Below are 19,427 nucleotides of genomic sequence, written 5' to 3'. Positions count from 1 at the left end.
ACTATAATGTGGATAAATGTGAGGTTATCCACTTTGGTGGCAAAAACAGGAAGGCAGATTATTATTTGAATGGCAATAGATTGGGAGAAGGGGAAGTGCAAAGAGACCTGGGTGTTCTTGTGCACCAGTCGCTGAAGGTAAGCATGCAGGTGCAGCAGGCGGTTGAGAAGGCAAATGGTATGTTGGCCTTCGTTGTAAGAGGGTTCGAGTACAGGAACAAGGATGTCTTGCTGCAGTTGTACAGGGCCTTGGTGAGACCGCACCTTGAGTATTGTGTGCAGTTTTGGTCGCCTTATCTGAGGAAGGATGTTCTTGCCATGGAAGGAGTGCAGCGAAGATTCACCAGGCTGATACCTGGGATGGCAGGAATGACGTATGAGGAGAGATTGTGTCGATTGGGCTTATACTCACTGGAGTTTAGAAGATTGAGAGGGGATCTCATCGAAACCTATAAAATTCTGTCAGGCCTGGACAGACTAGATGCAGGAAGGATGTTCCCGATGGCCGGGAGTCCAGAACCAGGGGTCATAGTCTAAGGATAAGGGGTAAGCCATTTAGGACTGAGATGAGGAGGAATTTCTTCACCCAGAGAGTGGTGAACCTGTGGAATTCTCTGCCACAGAAGGCGGTGGAGGCCAGTTCATTAAATATATTCAAGAAGGAGTTGGATATATTTCTTAAGGCTAAAGGGATCAAGGGATATGGTGAGAAGGCAGGGACAGGGTACTGAATTTGGATGATCAGCCATGATCTCATTGAATGGCAGAGCAGGCGCGAGGTGCCGAATGGCCTACTCCTGCTCCTATCTTCTATGTTTCTATGTATATAACATTTGTGGCCAGAAATACATTGGGAGGCTTCAGAATTGAAACTGTCTTTTCACCCACAATAGTATTTGCAGTGTCAATGGGACGCTGGTCACCTCGAAAAGGTCGCTCTATCTTTTTAATGCTGTAATTTCCTCTTAAAACTATATTGGAATTCCACTTAAGAACCAGGGGCCTAACACTTATAGGATAAAGGACTAGGATCCCGTAAATATGGTCATCATCGTGTTGTGGATTTAAAGGTATACTGCCTTCCTTGTAGTGACAATGCCAAAACACTTTTAGTCACCAATTATGTCTGCCACTAATATTGCTATACAGTACTTCAATCAAAAATAACCAGAACTCTACAAAGCTTCATTGAAGTAGCTTGTGCTGCACCTGATATATGCTGCTAGACGCTTCATTCTGTCGATGACCCATTGTTTAATTTTCACTCCATCCCTATGGAAAAGTACCTGACCTCCACGGCCCCTCACAAAGGACAATTTGCATCTTTGCTTAGAATAGCATAGGATGTCACATTTTGACACACCACAGGTCGGAAAAGGACCTATATCCTTAGAATCTTATTCCATACACTTGCTGAGTTTCTGCTCTACTTGAGATTAACTCAGAATTGGTATGTGTACCGATTTAAACTCCCACTGCGCAATCATCGCCATCAAACTTCGTTTTAACAAGAAAATGATGGAATCCATGTAGAAATCCAAACTGAGAGAGATATGTATACTTTTTGCGAAAGAAAGGTTTGCAAGAGGTCTAGGAAGCACAAGTGTTAATGCGTTAAGTTTTTAACTGGCTCTGAATGGTGAGATTGAAAACAACATTTTCCCTCCCTGTGACTACTATCAAACCCTGCACCTCTCAACCACTCCATTTTAACTAGTGAGCCCCAAAATTTAAAAGAAACACAAGTTAATAAGATTCCCAAACTGATAAACTCCGCTGACTCTCCGGGGGGGTGGAGGGGGGGGTAATTTTAACATAACTCATCAGGCAGGAATCCCACGGGATTCACACCCTGCCCAATATTACTCTCCAGTGACTTCAATGGAAAGTTAAATCGGACGGGGTGTAAAATCGGTGTTGCACCAGATCCCGACAGTTTCCCAACAGGCGGGTTGGGTTAAAGCTGCCCCCGGAGCAGTTTTACGGCAAATCGTATTTCTCGCCCCCAAGTGCCAGCCTGAATTCCACCTTTGCGACACGCTGCACGTTTAGAGGGCGCATTGGCATAAAAGAATGGGCAACAGCTTACCGTGCTTACTTGAGGGGGAGGAGTTTGGCTGCGGGTGGTGCGGAGAGCTGTGAGACAGCAGCGGGTTCATGCTGTGTGGCTGAACACTGTACGCGTCCATGGCAAGTTTCTGACGGAAAGCTTCTTCCTTCCTTCGGTTGGCAAACCAGTTATACACTCTGACTTCTGTAACCAGATTTGATCCCAGTCCGTGTGCTTTAGAAGGGGAGACCCCACGTTGTATGCATTCAGCTCTGAGGTGAGAAGTGATAGTAATGCTTTAAATAGTTTATCCGTGCTCTCTGGAATGTAATTTTACCATTAAAATTAATTTCTCAATTATATCGCATACTGTCACTTACTCCATTTCATTCATATAAAAATGCATTTGATTACATGAATATAAAATTTCACTTAACATAAATATGGATTAAGACATAATACAGACTTGTTGATAAAAACATTTTTGGATACAAGACATTTTCACCATCCAAAAGAATTTGGATAGTGAGGAATGAGCTCACAATCAAGATTTCTTTCAAATCTCAAGTATGAAACTGAGGGGAAGAAATATGTTTAAACTAAACATCTTTCTGCTTGTTTCTGTCCTTCTGGTTCTTTAAAGACACTGGCCGAGATTTTTTTTTATTCATTCATGGGATGTGGGCATCGCTGGCAAGGCCAGCATTTATTGCCCATCCCCAATTGCCCTTGAGAAGGTGGTGGTGAGCCTCCGCCTTGAACCGCTGCAGTCCGTGTGGTGAAGGTGGTCCCACAGTGATGTTAGGGAGGGAGTTCCAGGATTTTGACCCAGTGACGATGAAGGAATATTTCCAAGTCAGGATGGTGTGTGACTTGGAGGGGAACTTGGAGGTGGTGGTGTTCCCATGCGCCTGCTGCCCTTGTGTTCTAGGGGGTAGAGGTCGCGGGTTTGGGAGGTGCTGCCGAAGAAAGATTTGCTGCTCCTGCGTTCACAGCCCCAGATTGCCCGTCTGTTGAAGTGAATGGACACTTGAAGGCTGGTGAATGCAGGAGAGACAAACCCGGTCATTTTTCCTTAACAGTAAGCACAGATGGTATCATTGGTGGAACTGGCTGAAATGAGTTACTGAACCTGACAGTGTCACATGAGGGAGATGAACAGTCATACCAGAGGAGGCATCCAAAGGAATGAAAGGCAAAATTTGTCTCTTTATAGTTTTAATAATTTAAAACAAGTTTGCTGGGAATTTCTCTAGAGATTTATTAAAAACTACATTTCCTGATACCCCTTGCAAAATTCCCCCACCCCCCCAAAAGAAAATATGAAAGCTGCATTTTCCGACTTAACACTGGATTAATTCAACAGAAAACATTACGGTCCTTCACTATTAACAGGTGAATCAGTCAGAAATAGCAACAAGCAGATTGTAAAGCCAATTCGTCCACACGTAGAATACACCCTCTTACTTAATAACTGTACATCTCCTGATAGTAACTGAACTCCTTTACAATGTTGGGCTCAATAACTCGCCCCAAATATATCATCAGCACTCACTGCTTAAACAAAAATACTGTCTGTCCCCTCCCCCCCAAAAAAACACAATAGGAAACAGAAATATACAAAGAGAGTTAAAAGTTAATGATAAGACTTTGTCATTATTTGATCTTGAAAAGTAACACTGATACTGACATATACAGCTTCAATTAATTATTCTAATATTGAACTCCTGAACCGTTAATCACATCGACTCAATTTTGCCCAGAGAGAGTGTGTCAGTGACTAAATTCTATTAAAAATTATAGAGAAATCTAAAGTAGCATATTTAGCTCGCAACGGAAATTGCATTGTCTGAAACAATAATTTTGGTTTGACAATATCATGATTACATTCACATTGTTTGATCAAAACTAGGACAAAGTAGCGACAACTGCACAGAGGCCAATGCTAACAAGCAAAATGTTGGTTTTATAAAGATTGTATTGAGTCTTTGAAGTCAATTGCATTGGTCTGTGTTGTTATGTAACTCCACTCTGCCTGTATTCATTTTCTGCCCCTTCTAATTTTCTCCCTCCTTCTCCTGAGTGTGCTGCCTCATAGCACGGTACAGTTCGCAGGGCTGGCTACCCTCCGACACCTTGCTTAGGTGGCCATTCTTCATTTGTGAGCCCAGTAGTGAGTGCATGGTGAGCTAATGCACCATGGACAGCATCACAGCCGAGACTGATCCTGTCCCCACCTGATGGACTCACTGGATCAGGAGTGAGAATGCAGGCTGATTTCTCCCCTGCCCCACTCCTGGAGTGGGAATGCAAGCTGATTTCTCTCCTCCCCCACTCCTGGAGTGGGAATGCAGGCTGATTTATCCCCTCCCCCCACTCCTGGAGCGCTCAGGCCAAAGGTAAAAAGAAAGAAAGATTTGCATTTATATAGCACCTCTCACAACCCTCGGACACGCCAAAGCGCTTCACAGCCAATGAAGTACTTTTGAAGTGGAGTCACTGTTGTAATGTAGGAAACGCGGCAGCCAATTTGCCCACGAACCGCAATGTGATAATAACCAGATAATCTGTCTTTTAGTGATGCTGATTGAGGGATACATATTGGCCGGGACACTGGGGATAACTCCCCTGCTCTTCTTCAAAATAGTGCCGTGGGATCTTTTACGTCCACCTGAGAGAGCAGCCTCAATTTAACGTCTCATCTGAAAGACGGCACCTCCGACAGTGCAGCGCTCCCTCAGCACTGCACTGGGAGTATCAGCCTAAATTTTTCTGCTCAGGTTTCTGGAGTGGGGCTTGAACCCACAACCTTCTGACTGGAAGGGGAGGGTGCTACCCACTGAGCCACGGCTGACACCCCTACTGTGATCATGGCTACGATCAACTGACTCAACTGGTCAGGGTTCGAACCTGGATCCTCCCACACTAGGCAATGCGCTTACCAACCGAGATACCAAGGATACCTGTGTATATATGTTAATCACTGCTTACCTGTTGCACTCCTCCACTAGTGCCTCTCGTTCCTCCTTGCTGGGGTTCTTTTGCCTCTCATAAGCCTGGTACAATATTTGCTGGGATGCTGGTCCCCACTTAAACCTGTTGCGACGCATCTTCTTGTTGGCAGGTTCAGGTCCCACCTCCTCAGCCTGCCCCGAGGCCTGGTCTTGCTGATTGAACTCTGGAAAGAGAAACAGCAGCTGATCTGGCCTGCTTTTGTCTGTCATATTGTTTCCAGTATTCTGGATAGTCTGGTTGAATTCTGAAAGAGAAAGGGTAGATTTGACCCAGCCTATACACAACAGGCATATCTGATTTATATATTCTTTTTCTAAAAAAAATTTCATGACAAGATATCAAAAATAGTCACAATCAACTCTCATCGACAAAGGCTACAGAATAAAAACTTAATGTGGAAACACAGCACTGCCTTCTGTTGCTCTCTGCAGCTTGTGGTTTGTTATTGGGTATTACATTACCTTATAGTAAAGCAATATAACATGGGGGAATTATTAGCTCTAGGCTGGAACCAAATTCAGTAACATTTCAAAGCTAGTGTCTCACTAGGCTGAAGGAAGAGACATAGAATGACATAGAATTTACAGCACAGAAACAGGCCATTCGGCCCAACTGGTCTTTGCTGGTTTATGCTCCACACGAACCTCCTCCCACCCTACTTAATCTAACCTCATCTGCATTCCCTTCTATTCCTTTTGCCCTGAAATGTATCTATGCCATTCGCCTCAACCACTCCTTGTGGTAACGTTCCACATTCTGGCCACTCTCTGGGTAAAGAAGTTTCGCCTGAATTCCTTATTGAATTTATTAGTGACCATCTTATATTCATGGCCCCTAGTTCTGGACTCCCCACAAGTGGAAACATCTTCTCTAAGTCTATGGTTCTACAGCTACAGATACAATTCTACAGTTTCCAATAGCAACCAATAGTGTTGTCACAGGAAGTGACCTGTAGTACAATATTAATGAAGTGATCATTTCATTGCCCTTTATAAGCGGCACTTCTTTTTGTGATCAATTCACTGTGATGTCGCACAGGGCAATTTTAACCATACTCTGCCGTAGCCCAAACTCAGAAGAGCACCCTCAGCTGAACCAGGGCACTTTTCACACCAGCCATCCCTCTGGCCTCTCTTAGTGAGAATGCGGTTTTAGAGCCAAAAGATGTAGAGTCATGAACAGTTTTGCCATAACCTGGGATATTTCTCAAAACTATTTCTGAAAGGCCCTTCCATAAGGCAGGGTGATAACTAGTCCCTCTTCACTGTCCTTTTAATATTTGCCACTAAAGATCTCCTGTGTCTATAAATATACATTTTCAAACGCTGTAATGCAACGTTTCCATGCTGAGTGGATTAAAGTCCAATCAGTTTCCATACACTGTATAACCATTATGAATATAGATCTTACTAATGGTGCCTAATGCTAAATCTATTTTATTGTAGAACAAGGAAATGGCGTGTCATCAGTTATTGACTATACAAGATCTGTTAGAGTGGAGAGTATGGAGTGGAATAGGAATTGTGCAGCGGGTATCTTAACATAGGCCAGTACGTCTAATCCAGGAATTGCCTGTAAATGCAATAATATAGTCGTAGTGTGTCTAGATATCTTCAGAGACTAAACCTTGATGAGAAAGTTTAATGATCGAGAACTTTATATGGATGTTCTTAGAGAAAAACTACATGGATAGAAAAATAAGGAAACATTGGTAGAATGATTAATAAAGTCTCATTTTAGTATTTAAATATAAATGTTCTTTCTCTGATATTGTTGCCACTTAAACCATAATAATGGCATAAGTAGCATTATTGGAAAGATTAGACGAGGTATTCCCAATGCCGTTGGCTTGTTAGATGGAAGAGTATTTCTAGATGACTGAAAATCTAAAGCTACATTTAAAAATACCATCTCTGTTTTACTATTTTTTTCATTATCCAATGTGTTGAGTTCAATTGTTTTAATCTCATACTTTATATGGGAGGATAATAGCTATCTGGCAGCGAGAAACGAGTTTCATATTCAGTCAAGTGGTACTAACCACATTATAAATGGCTTCTGTTAGCAGAAGTCCAAGATTGAGTTAGTGTCTTAAATTGGCTGCCGGTTGTTTTTCATATATATAATCAGTATTTCTTTTTTTAAATGTTAATTAAGAAATGCTATTCAGCAAGTGTATGGTGGAAATGGTATACATGTGAAAAAAGAACAAAGGTGAGAACAATCTAAGAGCTGATAACAATTGTTTATTATTTAAAAGTTCCGTTCAATTGTGCAAAAAAGTACCAAGACTAAAAAGAAGATGAGGTCAATCAATAAGTAGCGGTTACAGGATGTCAAGCCTGTGTTTTAAAAGCATGTAAACTATAGAAGGAAGACTAAGGGAAGTGAAGTGATATTGTCGACCATTTTAGGTCCTGTGACCATTATTTAATACCAGATCCATTTGGATCCTGTGTTTATTGCACCACCTTAACTCCAAGGTGTTGTATGCCTTTCAAATACACTATAACCTGTGATATTCTACATGATATACACAAGTTCAGTTCCCACAACCTTTTGTTTCATTTTCCATGCTGTTTTTGTTAGCAGTGGACATCATGGTAGAGAGTAACAGATGGCAAGCTCCACATTTAAATGGTGTGATCTGAAATGCTATTGTACCATGTTGTTTGACCTATTACAATACCAAGCTTGTTGCCTTGTGTGTTGCAGACCTTAAATTTATTATGTTAATATGCTATTCCATTTCTTCCCGGACAATAGATTACTGGCGAATAAACTGCACACCACATCACAACAGTTCAACTGCATCAAAAAGATTACAGGTACTGTATTGTTTTTAAAATATCTTGTATTGTTTTTCCCAGAGCTACTGTGATAATAGCAGAGAAATTATCTTATGAACTGTGTTTCGGCTCATTAAGATAGACTTTTCTATACATGCATGTGAGGGGACAGAGAGAGTGACTGAGGATATCAGTTCAATAAATTAGTCTGTCTTTCTAAACCAATAAAGTGGATACTGTATATTTATTTCAGTAGATTGTCCCAAAGTTATGGGTTTTCAAATGGTCTTTCCTGTTACTCATATTTCCTATGTTACTATGGGGAAACCATCGAAGTACATAAAGTACATGGTGAAAAATGGTTCACAAGATGACAAGACAATTACAGATTATAGAATCACAGAAGTTTATGGCACAGAAGGGGGTCATTCGGCCCACCGTATCTGTGCCGGCCGAAAAAGAGCTGCCCGGCCTAATCCCACTTTCCAGCTCTTGGTCCGTAGCCCTGTAGGTTACAGCACTTCAAGTGCATATTCAAGTACTTGTTAAATGTGATGAGGGTTTCTGCCTCTACCACCCTTTCAGGCAGTGAGTTCCAGACCCCCAAAATGGTGGTAGAGACAGAAACCCTCATCACATTTAAACAGATGAGGAAGGCCATCTTCGTCAATCCATCCAGAATTACCTTAAAGTCCCCCCATTCCAATTTGGCTCCTCAATGATTCCAGGTTTCTACGTTCATGACTCTATCCAGGGTCACTCTCTGTATGATAAAGAACTTCCTGGTATCAGTCCTAAATTGCCTTTAACTAAACCTGTGTCCCTTCATCCTACTTTGGCAAGAGAGAACTAGATGTGTTTCTGGAGAAGGATAGGATTGAAGGATGCGGTGAGAAGGCAGGAAGATGTGTCTGAGATCAACAACAACAACTTGTATTTATATAGCACCTTTAACATAGTAAAATGTCCCAAGGGGCTTCACAGGAGCGTTATCAAACAAATTTTGACCCTGAGCCACATAAGGAGATATTAGGGCAGGTGACCAAAAGCTTGGTCAAAGAGGTCGGTTTTAAGGAGCGTCTTAAAGGAGGAAAGAGAGGTAGAGAGGCGGAGAGGTTTAGGGCCTCGCAGCTAAAGGCACGGCGCCAATGGTTGAGTGATTAAAATCAGGGATACTCAAGAGGCCAGAATTAGAGGAGCTCAGATATTGGGGGGGGGGGGGTATTTGTGGGTCTGGAGGAGTTTACAGAGATAGATGGAGTGGGGCCATGGAGGGATTTGAAAACAGGGATGACAATTTTAAATTTGAGACGTTGCTTAACTGGGAGCCAATGAAGGTCAGCGAGCACAGGGGTGATGGGCGAACGGGACTTGGTGCGAGTTAGGACACGGGCAGACGAGTTTTGGATGACCTCAAGTTTATGTAGGGTAGAACGTGGGAGGCCATCAAGCAGAAAGGGGCAGGAGTGTTGGGCAAGTGACCTTTCCCTATAGCTTTCTACACTTCCTTTCATTCCTAAATACAGCATATGTAAACTGGGCAAGTGATTTGAAATGGCAAGTCGTCTGAATTTCTCTATTTACCACATGTAGCACGATTTACTGCCCCAGTATTGCAATCCTGTATGAAAAGGGTCCCAGATGTAGTGAAAATGTCGGTTTCTGAATGGCTGGGAGAAATTACTTGGCGTATACACAAGAAATGTCAGTTTAATGTTAACATACACCCGAATGTATAACAACAGCTGGAAGTGAAAGCATTGTAATATAACTGGAAAGTAAAACGGTTATTTTAGAGAATGGGTAAACCCTTCACATATACTTTTTTTCTCTCTATCAGATCATTGACTGCTCGCTGTGAGGATATTTGAGAAGAATGTACAACTTCAGTGACGCTCCCGCCCCGCATCCCCTTCGGGGTGACCGCACTTACGTCTCTGAATCTCCTGCTGTTTCCTAATGTACCAGGTGTAGAGAGCGGCACGCTTCTGGTTTTTCATCGGGGTGCCCTTGTTCAGGTGCTGCGAGAGGTGAGACTGATTGAGGCCCGTCACATCCACCACCTCCCTCTGGGGAATGTTGTGCTGTTGCATGTAACCTTTGATCATCTTCGCCGCTCGCCATGGGTCTTCCCTACCAAGTCATCAAATACACACATTACACTTACAACAAGCACCTCCACCGTCCTGAACAAGAGATTGCAACGGAAAGGGCCTACTCCTGCTCTTACTTCTTAAGTTCTTATGAAAATCTGAGACTTCCCTGCAAAGGGGGGAGGGGGGAATCCACAACAAGCGAAAGCTGGGAATTACTGCATTTTTTTAAAGCAACTCACTCGTATCCATCCATGCACTTGTAGAGAAAGACACTATTTTTTTAATCGAAATTGCAGGGAAATGCACAGATTTGTACTTTGCGTTTGTACTAAGTAGGTATCGATAAGAAGGGCTCTCCCTCGGGTTACTGGGGCTGGATACTGTGCATTCTGTTGCCTCCCACTATTAAGTTAACGTTGAGTTTTTTGTGATTCTAGCCTCGATCTCCACTGTACATACAGAACGCAACACGCAGCCAAAAGACCAACCTTGATTCAGATGAATTTTCACCCAACTAAATGATGCTGGCTATTATTAAAACTTGCTATCCAACACCGACTCGAAACAGCTTCGACACTTTGGAAACTGACCTTACATGGGAGAGGGAGATCTATTCCGTTAACATTTTCAGCAACACTCCAGAGAATCTTGACCAGGTATTTTCCACCGGGTGAGCTTTCCTTCCCAGTTAGTTTGTGTTAATTTTTGAAAGATGTTACATGTTGTCCACATTCATTGCTTGTTGATAATTCAGTTAAACTCACCAACCCTCCCTGCACGGAAAGTTTGGTGAGACCACGGGCGGGTTTCCACTCTCACAGCCCATTCTGCTGTGAACTGATCTGGGCCCAGGGAGACTCGATGCATTGCCCCCCGACCTCCCCCCACATCACCAAATCCATTCTGATTTGTGTAGCTATTTTCCGATCTGTCCACTCCCACCGTGCAAGCGGTGTAAATTTTAAACACTCCCAGCTGATGGTCAACACGCAAGTTTAAAATCTGCAATTAAAATGTAGCGAAACCCCAAAATAAAAATTCTCAGGTCGGCTAGTTTGATTGATGCTCAGATATCTTTGCTGTAAATCAATTGGTATATTTTGAAATGATTAAAATCTGTGTATTGTCTAGCTGATATTATCTGGGGGGCGGGTGGGGTGGAATTGAGAATTCTCCCCGTTTGATAACTTTTCATACGACAGAACTACAAGCTGCTCATTTTTATTCGCGGTATAATGTTTTCTTCCTTATATATTACGAAACAATAATGGGTTATCTGGTTACTGGGGACAGTATTGTAGACCATTTGAACGAATAACATTTCGTTGTGTTTTCGTTAAGCGGAAGAATTCAAAGCGCAGTTTGGCAACATTTATATATATTTTTAAAAGTCGTTCAAAAGATGGGCTAAAATCGGAATTAAAAACGTCTCCCCGTTAACCGAGCCATCACACCAGCCCCAGGCACACTCTCCGGTTGCATTTCCGTCCTATGGAACATTTATTGACCCCTTTAATGCATCACAGTAGCGCTTATAAACCAGAAATGAAACGGTCATCAAATAAACAACCGTCCAAAAAATATATTTATTTCAAATAGGAAATAGGATAACAAACTGGGAGACACCCATCCGTTTAAACGTGTCGCTGAAATTAACAGTGAAATGGCAGCATGGCAAGTTTTATAAGGAGCCCAATGGGGCTTGTCCTGCGCTCTCTGCCCCGACACTGGAACCCACTCCAGAGACTCGTGTGCTTTTATCGGTTTATATTCGAAGCTGATTTGACGATTGCAATTTTCAGCTCATATTTAGTAAGTTATCGTGCGCGGCAAACCCAAACACAGAGCTGTTTGTTTAGGATAATGCCCGCATTTGGATTCGAGTCTCTTTACAACTTGGGCTTTGCCAATGAGTAACCAGGTTACCCATTCACCTAATCAAAGTGTGTTCCACTTTTCTGTACATTCGGGGTTGATGATTTATAATAAATTAATAGCACTCGGCACAAACGTCAGCGCCACGTGTTCCAGAATCTTGGGTCACATTTATATTTACAAACTGTTACAAGACAATAAAAGGCTGCGGGTCCGATCCTCGCCTCTCACCCAAACAAAAAGAGGCAGCAATGTGCTTCCAATATTGGCGTGGTTTCCATTAGACTTTACTATGTATTTTCAACATGTATTGAAAAGGTTTCTATATATATATGTGTGTGTGTGTATATAGATAGAGTTATGGATATAATATATAAAGTTATAACATTATTACACACACACAGTCAGAAAGACTTCAGACTGGCGTTTATAATAAATGGGGAAAATACACTATTACAATTTAACACGGTGATAAATCAGGCTTCCTCCGTGTTAATTTGTGTCACGGAGCTTAAACGAATGTGAACAACTTCTCGGTTTACAGTGCGACCTCGGTCCGAGGAGGTTTCTCTGAGCTACACTGTACAAGTTTCACACTCAGCGTGTGCTCCGAGTCCCTGTCTAACGGGGTTCCCTCGCTCTCTCTCCCCCGTAAAGCGTCAAAAAAAAAACCTTACGATTTATGGGTGTTTATGACTTGGAAATAAAGCCAATCGGGTGGCTGTGTTTGAAATAAATCGCGAAAAGCCAGCCTTAAACAGAGCTGTCGCTTGCTGGCAGTGTTAATGTTTCCAGCAACGCTCAGTGTTCTCAATACACAAGGACGCAATTACTCTGCTGTAAATTAGCTGGTTTGTTTATTCGATGTCAAAAGAGCAACCGGGCTTCAGATAAAATGGCCTTAATTTCTGCTTCAAGTTGTTCCGCAGTCCAGCTGTCAGAATAGGTTTTATCATCTATTAAATTATTCGATATTAACGCTGCTTCGAAGACGCCACAAACCCTTTAAAGATCCCAGCGAACGGACACAGCTTAAATGTTGTTTTTATGGTTATTTTCTTTATTAGCTGTACCTCTCTTAAAAAACGGGGGCACTTTTTGTTTGGGTTTTTGGTTGATGACAGTGGGGCAAACCCGGTGTCTTCTTATTGGTTACTTCAGAAAAGGGCAACTTAAATTGATTATTATGGATTTTCAGCCTATTTTATAGATTCGGGTGATGTTTTGTTGCGAGAGCGGTCCTGGCAAAAATAGGACAGCTTGAAATTCAACTTGGCGGCGTGAAAGTGACAAACTAACCGAGTGAAACTGACAAAATAACCGAGTGAAACTGACAAAATAACCGAGTGAAACTGACAAAATAACCGAGTGAAACTGACAAAATAACCGAGTGAAACTGACAAAATAACCGAGTGAAACTGACAACCTGTCCGAATAACGCTCCCAGTAAATAGCGCTGCAAAAAGCTATTTCCGTCCTTGCTAGAAGCGTCCTGGCTTTAGAAATATATGTGTGTAATATATACGGGAGGAAAAACGCTTTAATATAGGCAAGGCATCTCGGTCATAGCCACACCGCTCTTGCGCGCTTGCATTTAGTTTATATTTTCCTAATTAAAGAAACTAAACAGTAAACTGTTTAGATAATTAGTAACTAGCCCACGGGCACTGGAGAATCTAGCGCCCTTGTTTTTTTCCCCTTAAATTGACAAGCTGGCCGCTCAATAATTCAGATTATGTAAAAATCATTTTTTTTTTTTAAAAAGGTAAATATTCTGGAGATCGGTCACCTCAGCATTCTGTCCACCTCGGCTCGCTGCTCGGCCGCCTCCTCCGTGTTGAGAGATTCCAGCTCCTTGAGGATCGGAGGGGTGTCGTAATCGTCGCCGTCCTCGGACCCCTCGTCCCCGGACAGTTTGCCTTTGCTGTGCCCGTTGGTCAGAGTGTGGAAGACGGCTTTGCTCTCCGAGCCGGAGCCGTTCATCTTCAAGGGGGAGACGGGCAGGTTCTCCAACTTCACCTCGAAGCTGGGAGTGGGCTCCAAATCCTCCAGCGCCTGAATCAGAACATCTTTGGAGAGTCCGGAGCTCAGCAAAGCGTTCAGTAGCTCCTGTTGGAGAGATGTCAATTTGGACACCATTTTTTTAAATAAATCAAACTTTTTTTTTTAGAAAATATATACACACACAGATCAATCGGATCCACTCGCTCCTCTTGTGCACCAAAAATAATATTTAAAAAAAAGGGAAAAACAATTTTTTTTAAAAACCACACAATCCGGAGAAGCCGTTTCCTGCAGGCGCCGCTTGCTCTAAACTGCCATGATCTTTCTTTGGGAAGAGAATATAAGAATATGCAAATCGGCGGGAAGTCTTTGTGGGGGGAAAAAAAGTCTTAGCAATATGCAAATGCAGCGAGGCAGCAAGAGAGTGCGTTGGAGGAGCTGGGACAATGTGAGCTCAGCTCATTGTGTTTACATTTGAGACTGGCACATTTTATTGGCCGCTATTTATCGTTCCGCACCTACAAAACTCTGAACTTTGGACCGGCGAGGCGCAAAGTCCAGAGTCCGCCGCTGCGCCAGCCGAATGGATACACTGCAAAAGCCATGGTGTTTAAAAAAAAATACACCAGGCTCCATTATATTAAAGGAGAAAAATGGCAATATGGATATACTGGACTTTTTAAGGGCACGTTAACACAAAACTTGAAACAGCTAGGAGAGGAAAATCAAGCGTTGGACTCTTTGTTTTAAGCAAATAAAAGTTGGTTGAATTTTTTTTCGCAGAATGTACTGTGCATCTCAAATATAGAATTACAAAAATAAATGAGTGATAGCTCTGATTAAATGTATAAAATAAGAACTGAAGGAGAACAGGCCTGCGGTTGGGAATTGGACATCTAGGCGTTGGGTGTTTAAATGCTACGAAATAACAGTACTGAAATTATTCTGGATAAATAAGAGTCGGATGTAAAAATTCCCAATAATATTTGGGAATGAGAGATTTAATTGATATTGTTTTGAACAAACTTGGTTAACACGTCAAATCCATTGTTGTTTTATTCAGAATGAAACAATCAGATTTAGATTGGAATCCCTTAACTTCACTTCTGGGTGAAATGAACACGTTTCACAAATTCGTGTCAATTGCACAGGGCTGGATTTCAGCTCCGATTGGAAACAAAGGTGGGGGGGGGCAGTTTAAAGGGTGCCTGTTTTTAGTCTCGGTCAGACTCTTAACACCGTTTGCTCAGTCCCCATATTTCCAAAAATATAAGAAGGAATTTATACAGGACTGTAGATTTATGCAGTTTGGGAGGGTGGAGGGGATAAATTCAAGTTTTGAATTGTATTGTGAGCTGGAAAACGTATTAGGGAGGTGAAAACATACATCATTTATAACTAGTCAGAAGTTCAACATTTGGTTAACACATGCACAATCTTCATGTAGTTTCTTGCGTCTATAAAATCCACTTGAAATTAGTAAATGCAACAAGTTGGAAGTGTGTAATGTGAAGTTCGTTTGTTTAAGATAAATGGTGCCATTCATTTTGAAACTATGAATAAAAAAAATAAAACTACAACAACGAGGAAGCGAGTAAAAATGTTTCTTACACTTCATAATATAAAAAAAAATGGAAGTGTATTTATCGTCAATTTCGAACTGAGCTTCGCTGGGTCTTTTTCGGAATAATAGTTCAAACGGATTTCTAAAACAATATCCCTCCAGGAGGGCGCTAATGTCTCGGTGGGGTGCAACAGGTCCTGGGCGACACTTTACTGCCGTTTTATTGCCCGGGTGCTGTTAAATGCTCGCCTTCAGACAACCCGTTCAGAATTTGTTTCGCTATACCAGAGGCCTGCCATCGAATGGCTCATTCTGCGGGCCTGGCTTCCCAGCAAGTTAGGGGCGAGAACAGTTCCTGAAATCCGTGCAGAGAATCTGTGGCGATGGGTTGATCCAGACACCTGCCCGGGCGCTTTTCACCTGCAACCGCGCTTAAAAATAACATTTTCTTTAATTCCCCGTTTAATGGTGTGCAACTTTGTTCTCATGATGAGTTCTTTTTTTTTTAAATGAAGCAGTTTTCAGTGCAATAAATGCTCAGAGAAAACTCATATTCTCCCCTGAAAATCAAACGCTCGCACTAACAGGCCAGCGTCGATGTGTGGCCGCTGCAATAGGCTCTCCCTTTGAGTCTTTGCTTATCAAGAATTTGGTCCTGGGTGGGGTAGAAATTAAATTAAATCAAGTTCTGCTAATGTTAAAAATATATATGTATTTCCTGGGGGTATAAAAAACGAAAATAAAAGAATAGGAGCTTTAAAAATGGACAGAAGGGTGATCATTTGTGTTCGTGTGTTGGGAAAGAGTACAGTGTCAGTACAAGGGGAAATGCACGGGCTTTCTCTCTCTCTCTCCGAGCTGAACATGTTGTTACTAATGGACAGTCAGTGAGGGCTATTTCAGAATGTCCTATTCTAGTGTGAGTGTGCACTGATCACCGTCTTACATTCCCAGCTTATGGGGAGTTCGGTTTGCTTTCAGTTAATAGTAAAGTGTCACTTACTGTCCGTCTGATATCCATTCCGTCACTGAGGGATCTGAGACAAAACACGAGCTTTAATGAAGATATATATGTGGTGGAGGCTGCTTGTAGCTCCCGTGTTGTGTCTGGATCACATATTGGCCCAACATGGCCGCTTTAATCTCCAAATAGTTGACTAAAAGATGCCCCTAGTTCATTACTGACGATTAACACATTTTCCTCCTACCCTTCAATTCTGCTGTTGAAACTAGAAGCTGAAGGTTAATTCATGCAAATTCTAGCAACAGACGGTCGAATAATTAAAAGATTACAAGGTTTTATTCGTTTTTTTTGTTTACATTTTTTAATTTAAATTTTTAACATTTCATTTAGAAAGGAGACAAATTGGGAATTGGGGAATATGGATTGAGTTGGGTTATTGGCGTATCAGAGATACAACGGCCATTTAAGAACGGAAGCCGTGAACACAAGCTCAGTACACGAAAATTGTTTGGGAATTTCACGCAAGAAAATCGCTTGGAATTTTAAAAAATGTATTACAACAAAACAGAAAGATTGATGAAACAGGTCAACGACACTGGCGGATAAATCAATATTTTTGTGTACATAACCCATCTCTGCACGGGAGGGGCCTCACGTTTGTTGACACTGAAACGGCTCCTTAGTGGGACAGTTGTACAAACAGTTGGGGAAAGTCTTCCCTAGAACAGGGAAATAAAACCTGTGGTCGGGGGTGGGGGGAAGAGAGAGAGTCGGGCCTGTAATGGAAGCTACAAGTCATTTCTAAAGGTAGACCTTAGATTAAGAGCCACGCGGATTGAAATCCAAATAGATTTTTATTCGGTGCATTGCCCATTCCGAGCCGGGAAATCTATGCGCTTATTGTCCCTTGGGCTCCACATGTTCAATAAACACACTGCGCTCTGCGAGTGGGTGGGATATGTAAGGGCCACTTTATGTCCCACTGGAACCACTGACCTCCAAAGTCCTCGGTAGAAGAACGTGCCTTCATCACAGCCCCTGAGGAGATTTACAGTCATTTCTCCCAGCCTAGGGCTTGTCACTGTACGTTTACATTTAGACGTGGCATTCGTTTTTAATTGTGCTATTTTAGTTTGCAGAGAACATGCTACCCCACTGCACATTTCAAATCTGCACCAGCCCTTTCGGCACCTATTCACCAACTACCTGTTATGAAGGCAAAATACACAAAATCGTATCGTCTGTAGGAGATGGCGGGTCGCTTTCTGTGGTTGTGTAACTGTCATTAAACAGAAATAACTACAAAGTAAGTGTGCTGAATTCTAGCACATCGCCATATTGCAGCTCGGTTGTAAATATATAACTACAAGATATGCTATTCGAATATATTGATACCCTTAAATAAAATTATGGGAAACTCGGAATCTTTCGCTATCAAACTTTCTAGTAAAATATTACTATTACTTTAGATTTATTTTACTTTATGTTTTTTCCCCTGTTACAATGACAGTATAAGCAGAGCAGACGCGACTTGCCAATAAGTGTTAGTACCTTCTGTAAACTTTACACTGATCAATGCTGCAAACAGAGAGCTTGCCAAAAGGGCGGGCGGGGAAAGGTGGGAGGAAAGGAAGGTCACAAGGAAAATATATATATATTTCGCATCATGCATGTCGCCGTAAAACTAATTTGCATAGATTTGGCCTTTTGATAATTCGGCCGAATAAAATGGACGCTGCGCCTTTAAATTAAGTTTTCGCCTCCTAATGCATAATGCAGCATATGTAATCAATCTCCAGAGAGAAGGGACCCTGAATGAAGCCCATTGTCACATCAAATGTTATCACTCGGGATAATCTTGTAACTTTCCAAAAATAGCCCCGCAACGCAGAACAGCAGAGAGGTAATTCCTGCGGGTAATCTCAACACACCGTTCATAGCGTTTTTATATATAGATCCTTCATTTTCGTATCCAGATGGTCTTTTAATAAACAGTAAATAGGATGGACCCAAGTTTACCAACATTTTCCAAACATTGTGTCTACTGTCCTCCCCGTTAAGTACATAAGAGTTTGTGCAATTGATTAAGGTCTGATTATATAAACAACACCGTCCCGGCCCCCCAAAAAAGTGCAATTTCAAATATGTTATTTTAACACGTTATTTTAACACGTCTAAGTCTAAATGTGACAATGACGAGGCAGCTTATCCTGGTTCTGCAGTTAATGCTTTATACTGGGCTGTTATCAAGGGACTGACTCGCGGATACCAATTCGTTTCTGAAGGGGGTCGGAGTATAATGGTTTAAAACTTTTGTTTTTTAAATTGTCATAATCATACAGCTGTTAACTTTGGGAGGAGTTTATAGGGTTAGCTCGCAAATAATCGCCAGATTTTCCCTTTACAGCCTTTTAGCCTCATTATTACCGAGTGATCGAAGGAGGTTAATGAAGGGGCCGCTATTATTAAAGGACTTCTGTCATTTGCCTTTCAGATATTTCATGGGACGAAACAGGGCTCGGTCCAATGAGGGGGTTCGTCCGGAATTAATTTCAAGAGGGATTTTCGTAGAGAGAGACTGTTGTAGAAATTGTAAACAAAATATATTGCAACCGCTGATCATTAAATACAAATGTCACTGTTTTCAATTGCAAGACTTGCTGTGCAAGAATCGAACAATCTTTTTAATTTAAAAACTATTTGACCATTCGTTGCTAGCGTATTCCTTATAAAGGGATATTTAGGGCTTTAAAGAAATCCGTTTAAAATGGGGAGTTAAATTCGCATATAATGCATATAATAAACAACACCACGGAGTTTAGGGGCTTCCTTTAGTTGATTGTTTTAAAATCTGACACTACGTTTATGAAACAAGTGGACACATTTATACAGACACAGGAAGATTTTAGAGAGAGAGAGAGAGAAACGGTATTTGGCGCGGATTTCACGCTTTCAGAAATGTTTTGGTGTCTCTCGGCTACACAGAACGCTGAGCAGATTACTCAAGTTTGGCAAATTTGGTAATTCTTATTGATTTCGCTCTGTTCTCGCAATCTTACTGAAAATATCCC

The 19,427-nt window shown here is 41.8% G+C and overlaps 1 protein-coding gene across 3 annotated transcripts in view; it reads right to left on the bottom strand.

The window, feature by feature from the left end:
- LOC147102454 (hepatocyte nuclear factor 1-beta-like) overlaps positions 1-14,295 on the bottom strand; it is a 109,017-nt gene extending 94,722 nt beyond the window's left edge. For 2 of the 3 annotated variants that reach the window (XM_085964919.1, XM_085964921.1), the window contains exons 1-4: positions 13,614-14,295; positions 9,787-9,986; positions 5,041-5,308; positions 2,089-2,321 (exon numbers count right to left, since the gene is read on the bottom strand). In XM_085964919.1, coding sequence (XP_085821045.1) covers positions 2,089-2,321; positions 5,041-5,308; positions 9,787-9,986; positions 13,614-13,963 — 1,051 coding nt within the window. In that variant the 5' untranslated portion in view covers positions 13,964-14,295. The remainder of the gene's footprint in view (positions 1-2,088; positions 2,322-5,040; positions 5,309-9,786; positions 9,987-13,613) is intronic. The other variant, XM_085964920.1, reaches the window with a different exon arrangement.
- Positions 14,296-19,427: the final 5,132 nt, after the last annotated feature.

This window comes from Somniosus microcephalus, chromosome 22 (genome assembly GCF_052327205.1).
Source record: "Somniosus microcephalus isolate GS21.2 chromosome 22, FLI_Smic_1.0, whole genome shotgun sequence".
Classification (NCBI taxonomy): domain Eukaryota; kingdom Metazoa; phylum Chordata; class Chondrichthyes; order Squaliformes; family Somniosidae; genus Somniosus; species Somniosus microcephalus.
The sequence above is the reverse complement of the archived record's forward strand: the minus strand, read 5'-3'. Positions and strand labels throughout refer to the sequence as shown.